This window comes from Oreochromis aureus, linkage group 5 (assembly GCF_013358895.1).
Source record: "Oreochromis aureus strain Israel breed Guangdong linkage group 5, ZZ_aureus, whole genome shotgun sequence".
NCBI lineage: Eukaryota > Metazoa > Chordata > Actinopteri > Cichliformes > Cichlidae > Oreochromis > Oreochromis aureus.
Genome location: NC_052946.1, coordinates 41,994,269 through 42,013,324, shown reverse-complemented (window position 1 = coordinate 42,013,324; position 19,056 = coordinate 41,994,269). Strand labels below are relative to the sequence as shown.

Here is a 19,056-nt window from a genome sequence, read left to right as displayed (position 1 = left end):
CCTCTGACAGTGGACTCATCTCTGTGCTTGTCCTGCTAGACCTCAGTGCTGCGTTCGATACTGTTGACCATAATATCCCACTAGAAAATTTGCATTTCCTGCAAAAATGCTGTGTGGATGCCGGAACGCTGAAGCTGTCTGCTGAAAATGACTGAAAAAGATGAAAAGCTGCAAAAATTGTATGGCAGTAAAGAAACTGAAAAATTATGCTGAAAACAAGTGAAGAAGCAGAATCTTTTGCTGACAAGAGGTGAAAAGGCAAAACTCTGCTTAAAAGGGGTACAGAAGTTCAAATTTGTACTGAAAAGAGGTGAAAAGGTTCCTTCTGAAATGAGCAGAAGATACTGAGATTTGTATTGATAAGAGGTGAAAGGCTGAAAATTTTGCTTAAAATAGGTGAATCAGCAGAATGTCTGCTAAAAAAGAGATTTCTGTTGAAAACACCTGAAAAATCTGGGATTTGTGCTGAAAAGGGGTGAAAAAACTCACAATTCTGCTGAAACGGGGTGAAGAAGAGGTGTTGGGCTGTTGAGAAGAGTTAAATAAGTTGAACTGATATGTTTGGGTACAAATACTATGATTTGGCAATAATACTGCATTTTAGCACAACTACTGAGATTTGATTGAAATACTATGATTTAGAAGAAATATTATGACTTTGTACAAATACAGTGTTTTGGCACAAATACTATGATTTGGTTCGAATGCTATGATTTGAAACAAATAATATGATTTAGTAGAAATATTATGATTTACCAGAAGTACTATGTTTCTGCAAAAATACTATGATTTTGCAGAAATACTATGCATTAGTAGTAATACTATAACATCACAGATATATAATGATTTTGCAGACATTCTGGTTTTACACAAATACTATAATGTGGCAGAAATACTATGTTTTAGCACAAATACAATGATTTGCTATAAATACTATGATTTGGCACACATACTATATTCAGCAGATATACTATAACATAACAGAAATTTTAATTGGGCACAAATGCTCTAATTTGGCACAAATACCATGATTTGGCACAAATATGATGATATGGCAGAAATACTATGAGTGGGTACAAATACTATGAATAGGCACAAGTACTATGATTTAGTACAAATACTCTGATTTGGCAGAAATACTATGATTTAGCAGAAATACTATGTTTTAACATAACTAATATCTTTTGACCGAAATTTCTGCTAAAAGGTACTATTTCTGCTTTTTGGCAGAAATACTGTAATTTGGCATAAATACTATGATTTGGCAGATATACTGTAATCAGCACATATACTATAACATGACAGAAATTCCTCCACTTATTAGTAATACTATAACATAACAGAAATGTTATGTTTGGCACAAAAACCATGATTTGGCAAAAATACTATGATTGAGCAGAAGTACTAAGATGTAGTAGAAGTACTTCTACTACTTAGAAATACTATTATGGAGGAGTAATACTTTCTGCAATCAGAGGTACTGCTTCTGTCTGCTTCATCAGGCTGTGTACTTGTATGTATTTCTGCCATGGAGCGTTAACAAGAATCTGAGGTCCATATTAGACAAACTGCTAAAATCATAAAACTTTTCAGAATTGTAATAAATTAGCAATATAAATTACAGGTCTGTGATAATGTATAAATTTGTAGTGAAAAAAAACATGTGGACGAAGGTGGAATTGAACCCACGACCTTTGAGCTGCAGACCCGTGTCATTACCAATTGCGCCACCTGGAAAGGGGGCGGGCGGCTGGAAAAAAGATTGATGAGCAGTCAGAAATAGATCACGGTAAGAGGCGAAAGACACCGTTTTTTGGAGTTACAAAACATCGTGTAACTCAAAAACTAGGTGGGATAGAAGCATAATTCTTGTACTGGGTGAATCAGCGGACTTTGGTGTACTTTGACTGCGATTTTCATTGCTCTTTGTACCTCCGTCGCGGAGATATGACGAGAGAAGAAACGGCTTCATTTTCAGAGTTTGAAAACTGAGAGGAGGACAGATTTCCACCCCTCAAACAAACGTAATTTATGGCTCAACAGTAAGATGACTGTAAAAACTGCTCCAACCATGAGTGTCAGCAGTGTCTGAAGATGAATTGGCACAAGCCTCTCGTCTTAACTTTGCTTTGTTAAAATTATTTATGATTTATGATTTGGCAGAAACACTGGGACTTGGTAGAAATACTGTGATTTACATGAAATACTTTGACTTAGCAGAAATTCTATAATCTAGCAAAAAGCACTACAGCATAGCAGAAATTCTATCATTGAGCAGAATTACTAGGATTTAGTACAAACACTATGATTTGGCTCAAAAACCTTTTTTTTGCAGTTATATTGTGATTTGGCAGAAATACTGTGAGCAGTAATAATATAACAGCAGAAATACTGTTATTTTGTGGAAATACTATGCTTTGGCACAAATACCATGATTTGGCAAAAATACTATGATTCAGCAGAAGTACTAAGATGTAGTAGAAGTACTTTGATTTAGCACAAATACTATTATGGAGGAGTAATACTTTAACATGAGAGAAATATTGATACACACACACAAACATACACATACACAGAGCCTAAAGGGAGCAGTGGCTGTTAAGAGTCTGGGCTTGGTATATCTAGGTCAGTTAAATTAGCTGCACCTGGTGTAATCAGCCCTTACACACACAGACACAGAGAGAGGTATGAGTTTTCTGTAGTGTATTTCTCACATTCAGGATTCCCCTCGAACAAATGGCCATAATTTCCTAACTGTAGGGGCTAGAATGCTCATTCTGACACCGTTTTGTTCAGAAGAGACGGGGGAATCTGCAGGTCTTCTTAATTCAGAGATAAAATATAAATCATTGAAGATATATGACTTGTAATACACTGTAACTGAGTAGAGGCGAAGCAAAACTGCCTTGACTTGCCCTCAAACAACGTTTTGTAACTCTAAATCTATATGGAGCATCAAAATCATTCTTTCACCATAAGAAACAGCAGGCTTTGGTGAACAGTCATGGGAATTTTCAGGTCTCTGTGGAAATCCATCAAAAAGATCTGACGAGAGAAAAAAGTGCCTCATTTCCAGAGTTTGAAATCTGAAGAGATCTGAGCAAGGCACGAATTTCCTACCCTCAAACAAATGTAATTCATGGCCAAACGGTAATAGGTGAGAAAAAAATTCTTGAATTGTGAGCATCAGGGGTGTCTGAAGATATATTGGCACAAGCGTCATGTCTCAACTTTGTTTCGTTAAGGAGATATGACGATTTGAAAATGCCTCTCATTAGAGAGTCCCAGCGCTGATTTTGAACAGACTCTCCATTGACTTTCTATGGAGAGTTTTAAGACTTTGTGTTGCTCTGAGGCGATTTGATAAAAATCTGTAACTTCCACAACAGTGATAGTGACAATTTCTGAAAGCCAGCAAAAATACCTACGTTTTGATGTATAATTTGTGGGGGTTGAGTGGAAATTGAGCGAGTAGCAAGAAGTTGTTTAGACATGAAGAGAAAATTCAGAACGGACCGGCGCTCACTCTGAGTTAATTGAATAGCAACCATAGCAACGCATGTATTTTCTGAAAAATCACAATTTTGCAACTGAAAACTTAAAGAGGGATAAGATTAAAACGGTAGAAGGTCTGAAAAAGCTGAATCATACAGGAATAGCCCAATAATTTGAGAACATTTTAAAGTTTGAATGGAGTTTCTAGGTGAAAGTATGAGAAAGTAGTTAAGTTTGAAAAACAAGCAAGTTTTAGCAGAATTGTGGAAGTTTTCCATTCATTTCAATGGGACAAAAAAAAGGAAAAAAGTGTAATATTTTAAAAAGTATAATAGTAATAAACACCAAAAGATATAGCTGGCATTAGCAGAAATAGCAGAACAGTTTAGAGTTTGAATGGAGAAAATCGGCTGAAAACTGAGGGAGTAGTTAAGTGCCAAAAAACGGGGGAGCAACTTGAAGAATAAAGTTTAAAGAGAAACAGGAACTCAATAGTGTGGATGCCTTTGAGGGCATGCTGTGTGAATGCCTCGCAGTGGAATGGGAAAAAAGCAGAAAAAGGAGAACAATCTGCTGACAAGCGCTGAAGAAGCTGAAGTTTGTGCTGAAAACAGCTGAAAAATCTGAAATTTCTGCAGAAAAGAGGTGAAAAACTGAAAATTCTGCTGAGAAGAGGTGAAGAAGCTAAAATTTGCGTTGAAAAGAGTTTAAAAAGTCAAAGCATTCACTAAAATTTTTTTTGCCATAAGCAGGATTTGAATCCAAGCCTCCCACTCTGAGAACGCCTACTCAGCTCACTGAGCCAAACTGGCTTTCAGTTAACCGAAAACATGTGTAGAAGTTGAAAATTTTACTGAAAACAGTTGAATAAGCTGAACTTTGTGCAGAACAGAGGTGAAAAACTGAAAATTCCGCTGAAAACAGGCAAAGAAGCTGAAAATTCTGCTGAAAAGAGTTGAATCAGCAGAATTTCTGCAGAAAAGAGGTAAAGAAGCAGAAGGTTGCGCTGAAAAGAGGTGAATCAGCAGAATTTCTGCTGAAAACAGATTTCTGCTTAAAACAGCTAAAAAGCTGAGATATGTGCTGAAAAGGAATAAAGAACATAAAATTTCTGTTAAAAAGAGTAAAACAAAGTTTAACTGTTAACTGAAAAAAATGTTGCCATAAGCGGGATTTGAACCCGGGCCTCCAAGTCTGAGAACGGCTGCTCATCTAACTGAGCTAAACCACAGCTCAGCCCGGTGAGCAGAAATAAGAGACCACATTGATAATGTGTTCCATTCATTTCAATGGGCAAAAATATTGCAAAAAAAATTCAATATCTCAAAAAGTATAGAAGATATGAGCACCAAAAGACATAGCAGAAATAGCAGAATTTTTTAAGATTTGAACGGCGAAAATCAGATAAAAACTGTGGGACTAGTTCCACGGCGAAAAACGTACGGAAGCAACTAGAATAATAAAGAATAAAGAGAAACAGGAACTCAATAGTGTGAATGCCTGTTTACGCATTAACACTAAGGTCAATTATGGTGTTCCACAGGGTTCAGTGCTAGGACCAATTCTGTTTACATTATACATGCTTCCCTTAGGCAGCATCATTAGAAGACATAGCATACATTTTCACTGCTATGCAGATGACACGCAGCTCTATCTATCCATGAAGCCAGGTAACACACACCAATTAGTTAAACTGCAGGAATGTCTTAAAGACATAAAGACCTGGATGGCCGCTAACTTTCTGCTTCTTAATTCAGATCAAACTGAGGTTATTGTACTCGGCCCTGAAAATCTTAGAAATATGGTATCTAAGCAGATTCTTACTCTGGATGGCATTACCTTGGCCTCCAGTAATGCTGTGAGGAACCTTGGAGTCATTTTTGACCAGGACATGTCCTTCAATGCACATATTAAACAAATATGTAAGACTGCTTTCTTCCATTTGTGCAACATCTCTAAAATTAGAAATATCCTGTCTCAGATTGACGCTGAAAAACTAGTTCATGCATTCATTACTTCCAGGCTGGACTACTGTAATTCATTATTATCAGGATGTCCTAAAAACTCCCTGAAAAGCCTTCAGCTGATCCAAAATGCTGCAGCAAGAGTCCTGACAGGGACTAGAAAGAGAGAGCAGATTTCTCCTGTTTTGGCTTCCCTTCATTGGCTTCCCGTTAAATCCAGAATTCAAAATCCTGCTCCTCACATACAAGGTCTTAAATAATCAGGCCCCATCTTATCTTAATGAAGTTGTAGTACCGTCTCCATTTTTAACATTAGGCTTCAAACTTGCTCATAAGGGTCAAATGATTGTCTCTGTTGTATTATTGTAGGGTCTTTACCTTACAACACAAAGAGCCTTGGGGCCACTGTTGTTGTGATTTCGTGTCATATACATAAACTGAATTGAATGGAGCAGCAGGGTCCCATCAGATTCACTCTGACACCCTCATGTGAGACACCTGTGGAAGCTGTAGAACTGCTTTTAATGCGGACAGATAGGGGACCACAAGAAGACAGGTGAGGACAGGTTCTGACTGTCTCAGGCAAGGGCGTAGATTTGGCATGGACGGAAGGGACATGTCCCCACCAATATCCAGCAATTATTGAATTGTCCCCACCAATAATTTGATCTCTTCGAGTAAAGAAAAACAAACCCGATAGAAAGAAAAAAACGATCCGTCAACGTCCCATTCACGTAGCGGTGCAGAAAGAGTTAAATTACGTTCTCTACTGGAGTCCTACCTCATGTGACAAATATGGCCAATGTGATTGGCTGTGCCTTTCAGGGAGCTCTGTTTAGTTTTAGCAGCGGCAAGCCTGCGCTGCGCGGACCTGCAAGGAGGAGAGGAGGATGGCAGCAAAAAGGAAGAACCTGATATAAGAAAGTATTTTTCAAAGAAACCTTTAAGTCACTTAAAGTCAAGCTCACTCATAAAATGTGTCCGTCTTCATAATGTTACAGGCTATGCTAGGCTTTGGCCCACATCACTCTAAAATTGTATGTAACCATGAATAACGTGTGTTGGAAACTAAATGCACAACATGCAGCACTATTAGTTCTCTCAGTCTCAGAGCAGCATTTCTAATTTTGATTGAAACTGTCAGAGAAAACGGCAGCCTCGAGCAAGCCAGGATATTAGTTTACAGAGGCTGTTAAAATTACATGTCTAACGTTAAAATGTTGGTGACACAATAATTTCATCCTAATGGTACGGACATATTCATAGGGTTGATTTTTGAGACAAAATATCATGAGGTAGTCATGATTTTGCAAATATTTCACCTTGTAGTGCAGTTTGCACAAATTGTTTTAAAAATGCACTCACCCTACAAACATTACTGATGAGTCAAGATCTGCATAAATTGACAGAAACACTGAAGCAGCTGCACATTTTATTCTTATTGTCATGTATGTCCTATTTGTCAGGGGACAGAAGAACCATTGGATGATAACTTGATGGTTCATTACTGTATTTGAAGCACATGTGTGACTGCATGTATTTGGAATGTCTCACTGTTATTTATCAGCTGACAGAGGCAGCTCTGCCATGTTGTAGCTTGGACAGAGGTGGAGAGGCGAGGTCACAGGTGACTGACTGATGATTTGGTGCTATAGATTAACTAGTATTTATTATCATGACAATTGTTAGGCTGCTGATGTAAATTGATTCATTAGTGTATATTTGACAAAGAAGCTGAATTGACATGTCTCACTTTTTATATGGCACCAATCAATGTGTTATTTTATCAGGTGGCAATATGTCCTAGTGCAGTCAGAGGGGAAGAGCCAGGGCAAAAGGTGAGGCACATCAAGCACAGAATAATAATTTTAATCTGAGGATAAAACGCAAGTACTGAGGCTGAAAGAAGCTTCAGTGCTCTCAGAAGACTAAAAACATGGCTAAGGTCAACAGTGACTCCAATGAGATTAAACAATGCTGCTGTATGCCATGTCCACCAGGAGTGACTGGACAGTATAGATGTAAAACAAATATGGCAGCAGTTTATCTCCGTTAACGAGAGGAGAAGGCATGTGTTTGGCTCCTTCACATAGTGGACATTGAGTTGTTGTGTGGGGCACCAGTAGTCCACATCTCTTGCTGTAACAGTATGTTACACCCCAGCCCAGGGAAACCCGGCGTGCAACATAAGGAAAATAAAAATAAGGAGAACTGCCCCCACACTCCCTGCTCTCAAGGAAGACGAACCAAAAAGACAACTGCCACGGATTTCACAACAGCCAGTCAGTTTACTAAGGCCCAAAAGGTAGCGGGCGTCAGGGTGAGCATGGCCAAAACAACAAACCAAAAACTCTAGAAAAGAAATGCAGCTGGCTTACCTTCACAGAAAACCCCAAAAGAAAATTACAGGTGTCTTACCTGCCTCCCTAACCAAAAACAGGAGAAAAGGTTCCCAAAGAAAAATGGCTTCACACCCCTACAGCTACCGAGTAAAATTAAATATTGACAACTATTTACATCTATTTACAACAAACTATTTACAACACGGCAAAAGCTTCCAGAATACAAATTCACACGCAGCCACATGCACAGTTCGTTGGGAACAGGAAGTAGGCGGAGGGTGTGCCAGTTGAGAAGGGTCCTCATTTATAGCCGGCCTCTCCCAGTCCTCCACCAATGGTCAGCCTCCACCTGGAACTCACATAGCAGCAATAACACAGGACACAAACTATGCCACCCTCTGGTGTGGCAGACCAAAAAACACAGTACAAAAATATCCATAACACTGAATCATAACATACCCCCCAAACCAAGAACAAACTTTTCGTCCTGAACAGAAAGTTCGAGTCATGATCTAGACCAGTAGCAGTCCTAGCCTGTTTGGCGCCCTGGGCGAACACTCCCTTTGGCGCCCCCCCCCCACACACACACACACACACACACACATACACATATGAAGAGAGAGAGAGTATGCATGCAAACGGCTACTAAACAGACATCATAATTCGTCATACAATGAGAACAGGACAAATCAACAATTGACTCTGACTAATTAATATTATATTATTGTATATATTGTTTGGAGTTTAGTCTGTTACTGCTACTATTTTTACCATTTCTTCTTGGAGGAACATAACCCACATAATTTCCTTAGAGATTAAGAAAGTATTCTGACTCTTAATGTTTTAGGATACATGACCTGCCATTATCCAATGACACTTCTGCTTACCTGTATCTTTTGCTCATTTCTCCTTGTAGGAGCCATAATTAAATGTATTGAATTTTAATGATCACTGGGTTTTCATTTGTTTGGTTGCTATGGTGATGTGTAACGGGAGTCACGTGGGTGCTAGCAGTGACATTAAGAGGGCGTTGTCAGTCTGTCTTTCACTGGTTTGATTTTGACAGAGCAGGGCTGGGTAGCTGTAGTTTTGTTGACCGCGCAGCACAACGAGTTTCCCTTGTTGCATTAGAGCTGTGATGTTTTAAGAGTTTGAATCATGAGCCGATCACATTGCTCTGTAAACTTTTCAAGCACTTTAATAAACAAGCAAGCAATTCCACCTCTCGCATTATTGCATACAGTTGACAGCGCATCAGGCAAATAGGCAGGCTCAGTCCCCGGCCTCTAGCGACTGTGGAAGTCGCTACACTCCTCCTCTTCTTTTCTCTTTTTTTTAAACTTTAAAAACGGGTTGTGTGTGAGACTTTAAATCAACAAAACATAAAATATACATTTTAAATTGTTATTGATCCCTTTACCCCGAGTCCTAAGGTGTATATTTATTTTTTTACTCTTAAATATTTATTGTTCGTTTACTTGCAGTGCTGTAACTGGAGCCTCGTCGTCTCGTCTCTCTATATACTGGACTGTATGTAGCAGAGATGACAATAAAGTTTACTTTGACTTCAGCAGCAAGCAGGCGCACCGAGGGCTCTCGCGCTCACTTTTCGCCTATAGAATTTTGAAAAAACATCGGTGCAAATTATAAGTCTGGTGTTTTCGTGTTTGTTGGTTTGTTTTTGTTTTGTTTTGTTTTGCGAGTTGGTTATTAGATGCTGCTCCAGCCAGCCAGAGAATCCCCCGCCGCCCCGCCCTCTCCTCCCTGTGCCGTAAGCAGCAGGCGCACCTCGCAAACGGAGGGCGCCCTTACTCCCAGCAAATGGGCGATAGAAACCCGATCGGTGCCTACGACATTCCCGATATGCGCTGGCTGATGTCGGGGCAGCATGAGTATGAGCATTTTTTTTTTTTTTTTTTTTGCCGATACTCGTGATGCCGCCCCCCACCACGATGCCGCCCTGGGCAACCGCCCGTGTCGCCCGTATCTAAAACCGCTACTGATCTAGACAGCGCGTCAACCATGACATTATCTAAGCCCTTCTTGTAACGGATTTCAATGTTAAAGTCTTGGAGGAGTAAAGACCAGCGCATGAGGCGTTGGTTGCTGTTCTGCATCCGAGATAAGAACACAAGGGGGTTGTGGTCAGAAAATACCATTGTTGGAAGAGGATTGGACCCAAGGTACACTTCGAAATGCTGCAAGGCGGGCAGCAAGGCTAAAGCCTCCTTTTCAATCGTGCTGTAATGTAGCTGGTGTTTTATGAATTTTTTTGAAAAGAAACAGACGGGATGGTCAAGGCCATGTTCATCCTCCTGCAGGAGCACTGCACCAGCCCCCAAAGCACTGGCATCTACCTCGAGCTCATAACAAGTAGTTCATGTTTAGAATAAAAAATCCCAGCTCACTGACTTGATCGGGGCAACAGTGCGCCTAAAATGTTGCATAATTTTGCTGAGAGACCTTTTACTTTGTGGTAATCTGATGTAGCCGGATGGGCTACTCGCCTTTCTTTTCTCTCTCGCTCACTCTACTGCTCTCTCCTGCGCTCGCTCTCTCCTGCGCTCGCTCTCGCTGCGCAACTACGCTAATTAGGAACCCACCTGTATATTGATTACAGGGTGGTGTTTACCTGTATAAAGGGAAGCCGGTTTTTCTTGTTGGATCATTCCTCCCGAGCTTCTGGTGCGACACAGCAGTAAATGCTGGCCTATCGGTTAATTTTACGATCGGATCGTGTGACCGCTACAGGTAGGCCTCCTTCTGACCTCTGATTTCTCCCTAACGTGCCGACGTAGCAATTAGTAGTTATATTTCTGCGGCCCGCTACAGCGCGGCTGTTTTTCTTTCCTTTGCTCCAGCCGTGGTGAGGAGACGCGTGAGTGCATCCGCCGTGCAGTACAGCGCCTCCAAGTTCTGGGGTAAGCCGCTTATTTTATAGCTGCTAGTTTTGTAAATTAAAGAAGATTAAGGTTAGTTTTGCCTTTTCTTATTTGTAGGATTTGATTGCTGCCGCACCCTCTCAGGGATCAACTGCCTGATTTTTAAGCGAAGAGTTGAGGCACCTGCCCTGCTGCTGTCTTGTTTTGTTGATTTTGTTATATTACGGTTAATCTGTCGGCGGCCCAGTTTTCCCCTGTAGCTTGCCTTTCCACGCCCTTTTGGACTATTGTTCGCTCCAGCTTTTGTGGCTGGCCGGGGCGATTCTCGGCCGTATACTGGGCCGGTTATACGAACTGGTACTGCCTTTCCCCTTTCTCCCAGCTGTGAAGTTGTGTGAGACCGAGCAGACCAAGGATAATCGGACCCAGCACCAGTTGTGGGCTGGTTCGCCGAGTGAAAGTATTTTTAATCAGTGCTCTGTGGTGTATAACTGGGTGTGTTGTATCACCGACTTTTGTTTTCCTTTAATTGTTTCTTTCTTTTGTTTTCTAGGTTGAGAGCTTGTTTATGTCCCATGTTTTTATCCTTTTTAATGTGTTTATCTCGTGCTTTTATTTCAGCGAACTGAGGATTTACCAGCGGCCGTGGGACCTCAGGTGGTGGGTCGTTTTCCACACTACTTTTGTTGTACAGCACCAGGTGAATAGACTATAGTAGGTTTCTTTGTGTGGTTCTTTTGGTCCACCGCTGCTGGTAAGTCCCAGTTGTATTTATTTTTATTGTAATTTGGGACACCGTTTTAGATATTCAGTGCGCTGTTGTTTTGTTTTTCATTTTACATTAATAAATAAAATTGTGTTTATATTTGAGTTGGCCTCAGTGTGCATCCCTGAACCTGTGCGAGCGTTGTTTTAATTACATTTTATTTTTTCATATTTCCTGGGGGCTAGAATTTCCCCCCAGGTGGCGTTGTCATTTTTATTATTTCGTTTAGAACCCCGCCGACCACTTGGTCACACTTAGATGAGTAGTTTTATGGACAAAAAACAACCAGGTCAATCAGTGTTCCCTTAGTGCTAATGTATCAGAGATGTTGGTGTACTATAACTGAAGTAATGTTGTTAAGTCCTTAAAGTCATATTCTTTTATTGTCATGACTATTTTTATTTTTGTATGATACCTGATTATATGGAATATGGCTGAAGTAAACTAAAGCCTAAAATACTTAGTCATTTGTTTAGTAGTAATTTAACATTATATAATTCACATAGAAAACTATGAATTGTGATTTTAAATGGTTTAAAAGCATGTAGAATAGCATATGTAGGCAAGTATATTTCTTCCTTTTTTTTTTCTTTTTTTAAATCATGAAGCAAAGACAAAAAGGAAAAAAAGAAACAGGGCAGCGTTCGGTGGTTGAATCATCCGTCCCCACCAACGCCAAAACCAAATCTACGCCCTTGGTCTCAGGTCTTCACCATGATCAAACTCCTTCTTCTTGTTGATCATGTAATACAAGCTGCCTCTTCACAGAGCAACAGCTGATCGATCGTGTATCGATCCTCTCCGGTCCTCCCGTCCCACCAACTGTACTAACCTGCACCGCCTCCCGCGGCTCATGGCAGCCCGACGCCGTTAACAGGCCACTCTGTGCCGCCACCAGCCAAAGGCTCCCCGGTGGATGAGCTCCGTTCTGCCCGGGGCACGGCTTCCCGCTCCGGCCTGTAAGCCTGTAAACAGCCCGTCATGGCAGCTAGCTTGCTAGCAGCTTAGCATACGCTCTGCAGCGGAGGAAACACCGAGACCGTCCGCTCAGCAGCGCCTCTTCCCCGGGGCGGAGCGGGGAGCCGGCAGGAGTGAGCCCTCTGCGGGCAGAAAAGAGCGTATCGAGCCGCCGGAGCTCCGACTCACCTCAGACCCGAAACTGTGGAGGTTTGTTTGGATGCTGCTCTGCACCACATGCGGTCTGTGTGCACGTGCACGCGCACGCACACACACACACACACACACACACACACACACACACACACACACACACACACACACACACACACACACACACACACACACACACACACACCTTGTTTACTCACCTTTAGCCTAAAGCTGATGTTTTGGCTCACCTGTGCTGAACTCACCTGTGCGCTGATACAAACAGGAGAACCTGAGCAGGTTCTGTGTACGGTCAGTGGGAACAACCTGCTGTCTGACACAATTATGAAGCAGCACAGTGTCTGATCTCCACAAAACACCTGCACACAGACAGACCTGAGAGCTGCTGCTGACCCCGCCTCCTCCCTCTCAGGTAATTAAACACATTGGCTGCTTTCTCGCATGTTTAATATGGTAAAGAAAGTGAGGTGACGGTTTACAGGTAACTGATTAATGAGTGCGTCACCAGCAGAGTCAAAGGTCACAGGAACAAAGACGCAGCAGCGGGAGGAGTGATCAGGAAGACGAGGCGTCAGGCAGGCACGGTGAGTTTCAGCGTCATGCTTAGTCCAGACTTTCCACTGGAACCACAGCTGATCGTCAGCTGATCCTGTTTAACTAAACCTGGTTTCTGGGTTAGAGCCGAACCTCAGTCACAGGACATTGATTTATTTTCAGTGTGATAAATGAATCTGTTTATTGGACACTGTTCTGATTCTTCTGCTGATCCTTTGATGTCACTCTCTGATAATCAAAATTCACCTGAAACAGCTGCTGAACAGAGCTGCTGTCACTTCCTGTCCATTCCAAAAATCTGGCTGCAGTTAAGCTGTTGGTGCAGCAGGGGGAACTCTGAGCTGAGGATTTCCAACTGCGTCTAGAATTTTATTCATTTTATTTCTCAGTGAAGCTGAATCAGTTCAGCTTTCTACTGCTGCCTGCTGATTGGTCACTTAGGGCAGGACGTCGTTGTCCCTCGATAGCACCCGTTTCTAAACGATGCCTCCAGCAGACGTCAGGACCGTAGCTAAAGCACAGCAGAAGCAGCTGGTTGTGGTGGTTGAATGTGAAGCTATCATGAGACCCACTGGTGGCTTCATGCCCTAAATCAACATGGAGGATGCAGTAAAGTGACTGGTGATGCTCTGATGTCCTTGATACTCACAAAAAGTACAAATTTCAGTAGAAACGTCAAGAATAGAACAGTATCTAATGTCCCGAGCCTTTCCATCAGAGTCATGAACAGCTCCACTGAGTCCCATTCATTCTGCATGAGCTCGAGGGCGCCCCCTGTGGAACAGGAAGTCACTAATGGCCTTCACCAGTGGTCATGTAGGGAGGTCAAACTTTAGACACCTGACAACCAAAATGCTCTGATCCTCTTGCAGGTCCAGCTTTCATGCCATGTTGGGGCGAACTTCCTTCCTTACTGGACGCTGCAGACTTCAGCAGTGCTGTTTCCTGTCCTTGCCACCTCGCCGTCCACCTGAGCTGCACAGACTCCATTACCCAGCAGGCAGTGGGAGCTGGAAGCTGAGGGCGGAGCAGGAGGCGGGGCAGATAAGTTCAGCTCAGGTCGACCGGATCTTAAAGGTGACAAAAATCAGACTCTGAAAGCGTTAAGTGGTGACATCACACATCTTAATGACCATTTGTTTCCAGGCCAATGAATACAGCCTTACCCTCCCCAGAGGCCCCGCCTCCCATGGTGTCCTGGGTTTTCATAGCAACATGTTGCCATCCAACCTCCCCTGTGAGGACCGTCAGAGCAGCGCCACCTGCCTAGCGGGCCGTGGAGGCGTGTTGTTTGGTGTGTTCGATGGTCACGCGGGGCTGGCCTGCGCCCATGCTGTCAGTCAGAGGCTCTTTTACTACATCGCCGTGGCAGCGCTACCACTGAGGACACTGGCGGAGCTGGAACGAGCGGTGGAGGAGGAACGGGCCGTAACACCGCTGCTGGAATGGCATAAATACCCCCAAGACCTCAGCTACCCCGATGGAGGAGTGACCTCCTTCCATAGCCTCCGGAACTACTGGCAGGAGAGGCTGGAGACCGAGGAGGAGGAGGAGGTAACCAGGTGTCCTGACACATCACAGAATCACATCCACGGACAGTGCAGGTCCAAACCATCTTCTAAAAAGTGCCTGAATGAATGCACCTGGTCTCAACCAGGTGCAGGTGGACTTTTCAGAAACTGATTTTCCTGTTTTGGTTTCAGCAGAAAGTTCACCTGTGGTGATATCATTATCTATCCTATCTGATTGGCTGCAGGATGACAACAGAATGACATCGGCTCTGGTAAATGCATTCCATCGCCTTGACTACGACCTGTCTGTAGAAGCCCAGGTGCATCTGTCCCTGACCTCCCCCAGGTAAGAACAAAGTTGTGTTTTCTTCAGCAGAACCTGCAGGTGAGTTTGTTTCAGCAGGTTAAGCCTCTCTTTGTGCCCACAGGCGGGTGTCTCTCCCTGGTGAGGGGTTGTCTGTGACCTCCCCCCTCAGGGTGGCGCTGTCTGGTTGCACAGCCTGTGTCGTCCACATCTCCAACAGCGTTCTACACGTGGCCAACCTGGGGGACAGTCGGGCAGTCCTGGGCGTCCAGGAGGCAGACGGAAGCTGGTCTGCGATCAACCTCACCAACGACCACAATGCACAGAATCCGGAAGAGCTGCAAAGGATTCTGGGAGCGCACCCAGCGGAGCAGAGGACGGTGGTCCGCCACGACCGCCTACTGGGCCTTCTGCTGCCCTTCCGGGCGTTCGGTGACGTCCGCTTCAAATGGAGCGCCGAGATGCTAAGTCGGGTCTATGAAACTCGACCAGACGTCCTGTCCGCGGTCAGTGAGGCAGTCCGGACGATGCCTCCGCACTACCTGACCCCACCCTATCTGAGCGCTGAACCAGAAATCACCCAACACTGTGTTGGACCAGCAGACAAGTTCCTGGTCCTCGCCACTGATGGACTGTGGGAGCTGATGCATCGCCAGACAGTCATCCAGCTTGTGGGGGATCAGCTGACAGGTCAGAGTCCTTTAAAAACACACACACACACACACACACACACACACACACACACACACACACACACACACACACACACACACACACACACACACACACACACACACACACGTACGTAAAACACAACACCCAGCACGCCCCTGCGGGCGGTTTATCCTTCAAGCTCGGGTCCTCTACCAGAGGCCTGGGAGCTTGAGGGTCCTGCGCAGTATCTTAGCTGTTCCCAGGACCGCGCTCTTCTGGACAGAGATCTCCGATGTTGTTCCCGGGATCTGCTGGAGCCACTCGCCTAGCTTGGGAGTCACCGCACCTAGTGCTCCGATTACCACGGGGACCACCGTTACCTTCACCCTCCACATCCTCTCGAGCTCTTCTCTGAGCCCTTGGTATTTCTCCAGCTTCTCGTGTTCCTTCTTCCTGATATTGCTGTCATTCGAACCGCTACATCTATCACTACAGCCGCCTTCTTCTGTTTGTCTACCACCACTATGTCCGGTTGGTTAGCCACCACCATTTTGTCCGTCTGCATCTGGAAGTCCCACAGGATCTTAGCTCGGTCATTCTCCATCGCCCTTGGGGGCATTTCCCATTTTGACCTCGGGACTTCCAGGTTATACTCTGCACAGATGTTCCTGTACACTACGCCGGCCACTTGGTTATGGCGCTCCATGTATGCCTTGCCTGCTAGCATCTTGCACCCTGCTGTTATGTGCTGGATTGTCTCTGGGGCATCTTTACACAGCCTGCACCTGGGGTCTTGCCTGGTGTGATAGACCCCGGCCTCTATGGATCTTGTACTCAGAGCTTGTTCTTGTGCTGCCATGATTAGTGCCTCTGTGCTGTCTTTCAGTCCAGCTTTGTCCAGCCACTGGTAGGATTTCTGGATATCAGCCACCTCCTCTATCTGCCGGTGGTACATACCGTGCAGGGGCCTGTCCTTCCATGATGGTTCCTCGCCTTCCTCCTCTTTCTTGGGTTTCTGCTGCCTGAGGTATTCACTGAGCACGCTGTCAGTTGGGGCCATCTTCGTGATGTATTCGTGGATGTTTCTTGTCTCATCCTGGACTGTGGTGCTGACACTCACCAGTCCCCGGCCCCCTTCCTTCCGCTTAGCGTACAGTCTCAGGGTGCTGGACTTGGGGTGAAACCCTCCATGCATGGTAAGGAGCTTTCTTGTCTTTATGTCAGTGGCTTCTATCTCCTCCTTTGGCCAGCCTATTACCCCAGCAGGGTACCTGATCACGGGCAGGGCGTAGGTGTTGATAGCCCGGATCTTGTTCTTACCATTCAGCTGACTCCTCAGGACTTGCCTGACCCTCTGCAGGTACTTGGTGGTTGCAGCTTTCCTAGCGGCCTCTTCATGGTTCCCATTCGCCTGCGGGATCCCCAGGTACTTGTAACTGTCCTCTATGTCTGCAATGTTGCCTTCTGGTAGTGCGATCCCCTCAGTTCTGACTACCTTCCCTCTCTTTGTTACCATCCGACTACACTTCTCCAGTCCGAACGACATTCCAATGTCATTGCTGTATAGCCTGGTAGTGTGGATGTTCAGTGCTAGGACCAATTCTGTTTACATTATACATGCTTCCCTTAGGCAGTATCATTAGAAGACATAGCATACATTTTCACTGCTATGCAGATGACACGCAGCTCTCTGTCCATGAAGCCAGGTAACACACACCAATTAGTTAAACTGCAGGAATGTCTTAAAGACATAAAGACCTGGATGGCCGCTAACTTTCTGCTTCTTAATTCAGATCAAACTGAGGTTATTGTACTCGGCCCTGAAAATCTTAGAAATATGGTATCTAAGCAGATTCTTACTCTGGATGGCATTACCTTGGCCTCCAGTAACACTGTGAGGAACCTTGGAGTCATTTTTGACCAGGACATGTCCTTCAACGCGCATATTAAACAAATATGTAAGACTGCTTTCTTCCATTTGCGCAACATCTCTAAAATTAGAAATATCCTGTCTCAGAGTGATGCTGAAAAACTAGTTCATGCATTTATTACTTCCAGGCTGGACTACTGTAATTCTTTATTATCAGGAAGTCCTAAAAACGCCCTGATAATCCCACGAGAAAAACTTATGTTGCTTCTCCACTCACTTTTCAATCCATATTTTACCCTGAACCACAACCTTATTCTGAAACTGTCCCATTGCCCCCTCTTGGCCACCTTTCTTTTACATTAAGCTGTCCCAGCATCTCATCACATGCCAGTCTTCACCTGTTTAATCCATGTTTTCAGTGTTGGAGATTCTTTTGAAGACTGAGGACTGAGGTCACAGCTAATCACTCACAGTGCTCCAAAAAGTGCACGAGGTGTGAGCACGCTCAGACATGTCTATAGCAGAATAAGTGTTGTGACTGTTTGACGGACTCTGAGGCAGTACTGGTCCACCTGTCTTTACTTCCTGTCATCGTCCTGACTCTGTGTGGGGTTTGTCGTTGCGCAGGCCTCCAGCAGCAGAGACCTATAATTCCTGGCGAGGGCACGACGCTGGGCGGCCTGCAGCGCCTCCTGCTGGAGAGGAGGGGGCGGGTCCTGTCGGTGCTGGAGGACCAGAACACCGCCACCCACCTGATCCGCCACGCCCTTGGCGACGACGGGTACGGAGCAGTAGCTCCAAATCGTCTCGCCAAGATGCTGAGTCTGCCTGTGGATCTGGCCCGGAGGTACCGTGATGACATCACTATCACCATCATTCACCTGAATGAGATCTAACACCTGTAGGAGATTACCTGCTTGGTAACCACCCCGCTGACCAATCAGCAGCAGGCATGCTCATTCCAGAGCTCATCTCCATCCTTTTCCTTAACCATATCCCAGCTCTGAGTGGTCGAGGGGTGGGACACACCTGGACAGGTCACTGATCAGGTGTTTCTGTTATTTTGTCTGCCCTCAAGAAGACCAGAACTAGACACATGCAGGTCTGAGAAAAGCTCCACGAACGACACCCGAGCTAACCTCACACTTCTGAAACCTCACTCCTCAGGTGTGGAGCGACACAGTGAGCATGCTCAGTGAGTTGATGTTCTGCAGGTGAACATTCAGGGGAATCCACTTGGAGCGGAGAAGTGGCGCCACCCCCTGGTGGCACGCTGAAAATACAGCCAATGACTTTCATGGCCAACTATCCCGCCCAATTCCTGAGAATCGGAGACACAGCAGGACTTCCTGTGAGGAGGTGATGGTGGCTTCTCTCTGTGCTTCTCAGACTGATGCTGTTTTTACTCATTAATAAAGTTCCTGTTTGACTTCCAGAAGGTCCAGCCTGGTTTTTCTCCAGAGTTTCAGCATTGAAAAAAGATGTGAAAACTTACCTGCCTGTAGCAGAGGAGTTGGGTTAAACAGCGCCATCTACAGGCTGAACACAAACATGTGTCTTCCCTTCAGAGTGGTATGACTTCATG

The 19,056-nt window shown here is 44.5% G+C and overlaps 1 protein-coding gene and 1 long non-coding RNA gene across 5 annotated transcripts; both read left to right on the top strand.

The window, feature by feature from the left end:
- The first annotated feature begins 9,511 nt into the window (after positions 1 to 9,511).
- LOC116320681 lies at positions 9,512 to 11,553 on the top strand. The gene is made up of 2 exons (XR_005613079.1): positions 9,512 to 10,552; positions 10,634 to 11,553. It is a non-coding gene; the product is annotated as an uncharacterized LOC116320681 (long non-coding RNA).
- A 520-nt stretch (positions 11,554 to 12,073) lies between these two features.
- LOC116322138 (pyruvate dehydrogenase [acetyl-transferring]-phosphatase 1, mitochondrial-like) lies at positions 12,074 to 18,928 on the top strand. 4 transcript variants are annotated; one of them, XM_031742150.2, is made up of 8 exons: positions 12,074 to 12,616; positions 12,843 to 12,989; positions 13,086 to 13,161; positions 14,005 to 14,209; positions 14,279 to 14,686; positions 14,889 to 14,989; positions 15,072 to 15,637; positions 18,099 to 18,928. In XM_031742150.2, exons 4-8 carry the CDS (start codon positions 14,021 to 14,023, stop codon positions 18,365 to 18,367), a joined length of 1,533 nt encoding a protein of 510 aa, XP_031598010.1. In that variant the 5' UTR covers positions 12,074 to 12,616; positions 12,843 to 12,989; positions 13,086 to 13,161; positions 14,005 to 14,020; the 3' UTR covers positions 18,368 to 18,928. The 4 variants fall into 4 exon arrangements, with proteins under 4 accessions (XP_031598010.1, XP_039468113.1, XP_039468112.1 ...); XM_039612179.1 differs by having other exon boundaries at positions 12,074 to 12,989; positions 13,089 to 13,161; XM_039612178.1 differs by having other exon boundaries at positions 12,074 to 12,989; positions 13,059 to 13,161.
- The last annotated feature ends 128 nt before the right edge of the window (positions 18,929 to 19,056 follow it).

Bases quoted from the DNA above. Each gene is read 5' to 3' on its own strand.
- LOC116322138 (XM_031742150.2), top strand. From the start codon at position 14,021: ATGTTGGGGCGAACTTCCTTCCTTACTGGACGCTGCAGACTTCAGCAG. The intron at 14,210-14,278 runs GTGACAAAAATC...ATTTGTTTCCAG, and splicing joins AGGTCGACCGGATCTTAAAG to GCCAATGAATACAGCCTTAC. The intron at 15,638-18,098 runs GTCAGAGTCCTT...GTCGTTGCGCAG, and splicing joins TGTGGGGGATCAGCTGACAG to GCCTCCAGCAGCAGAGACCT.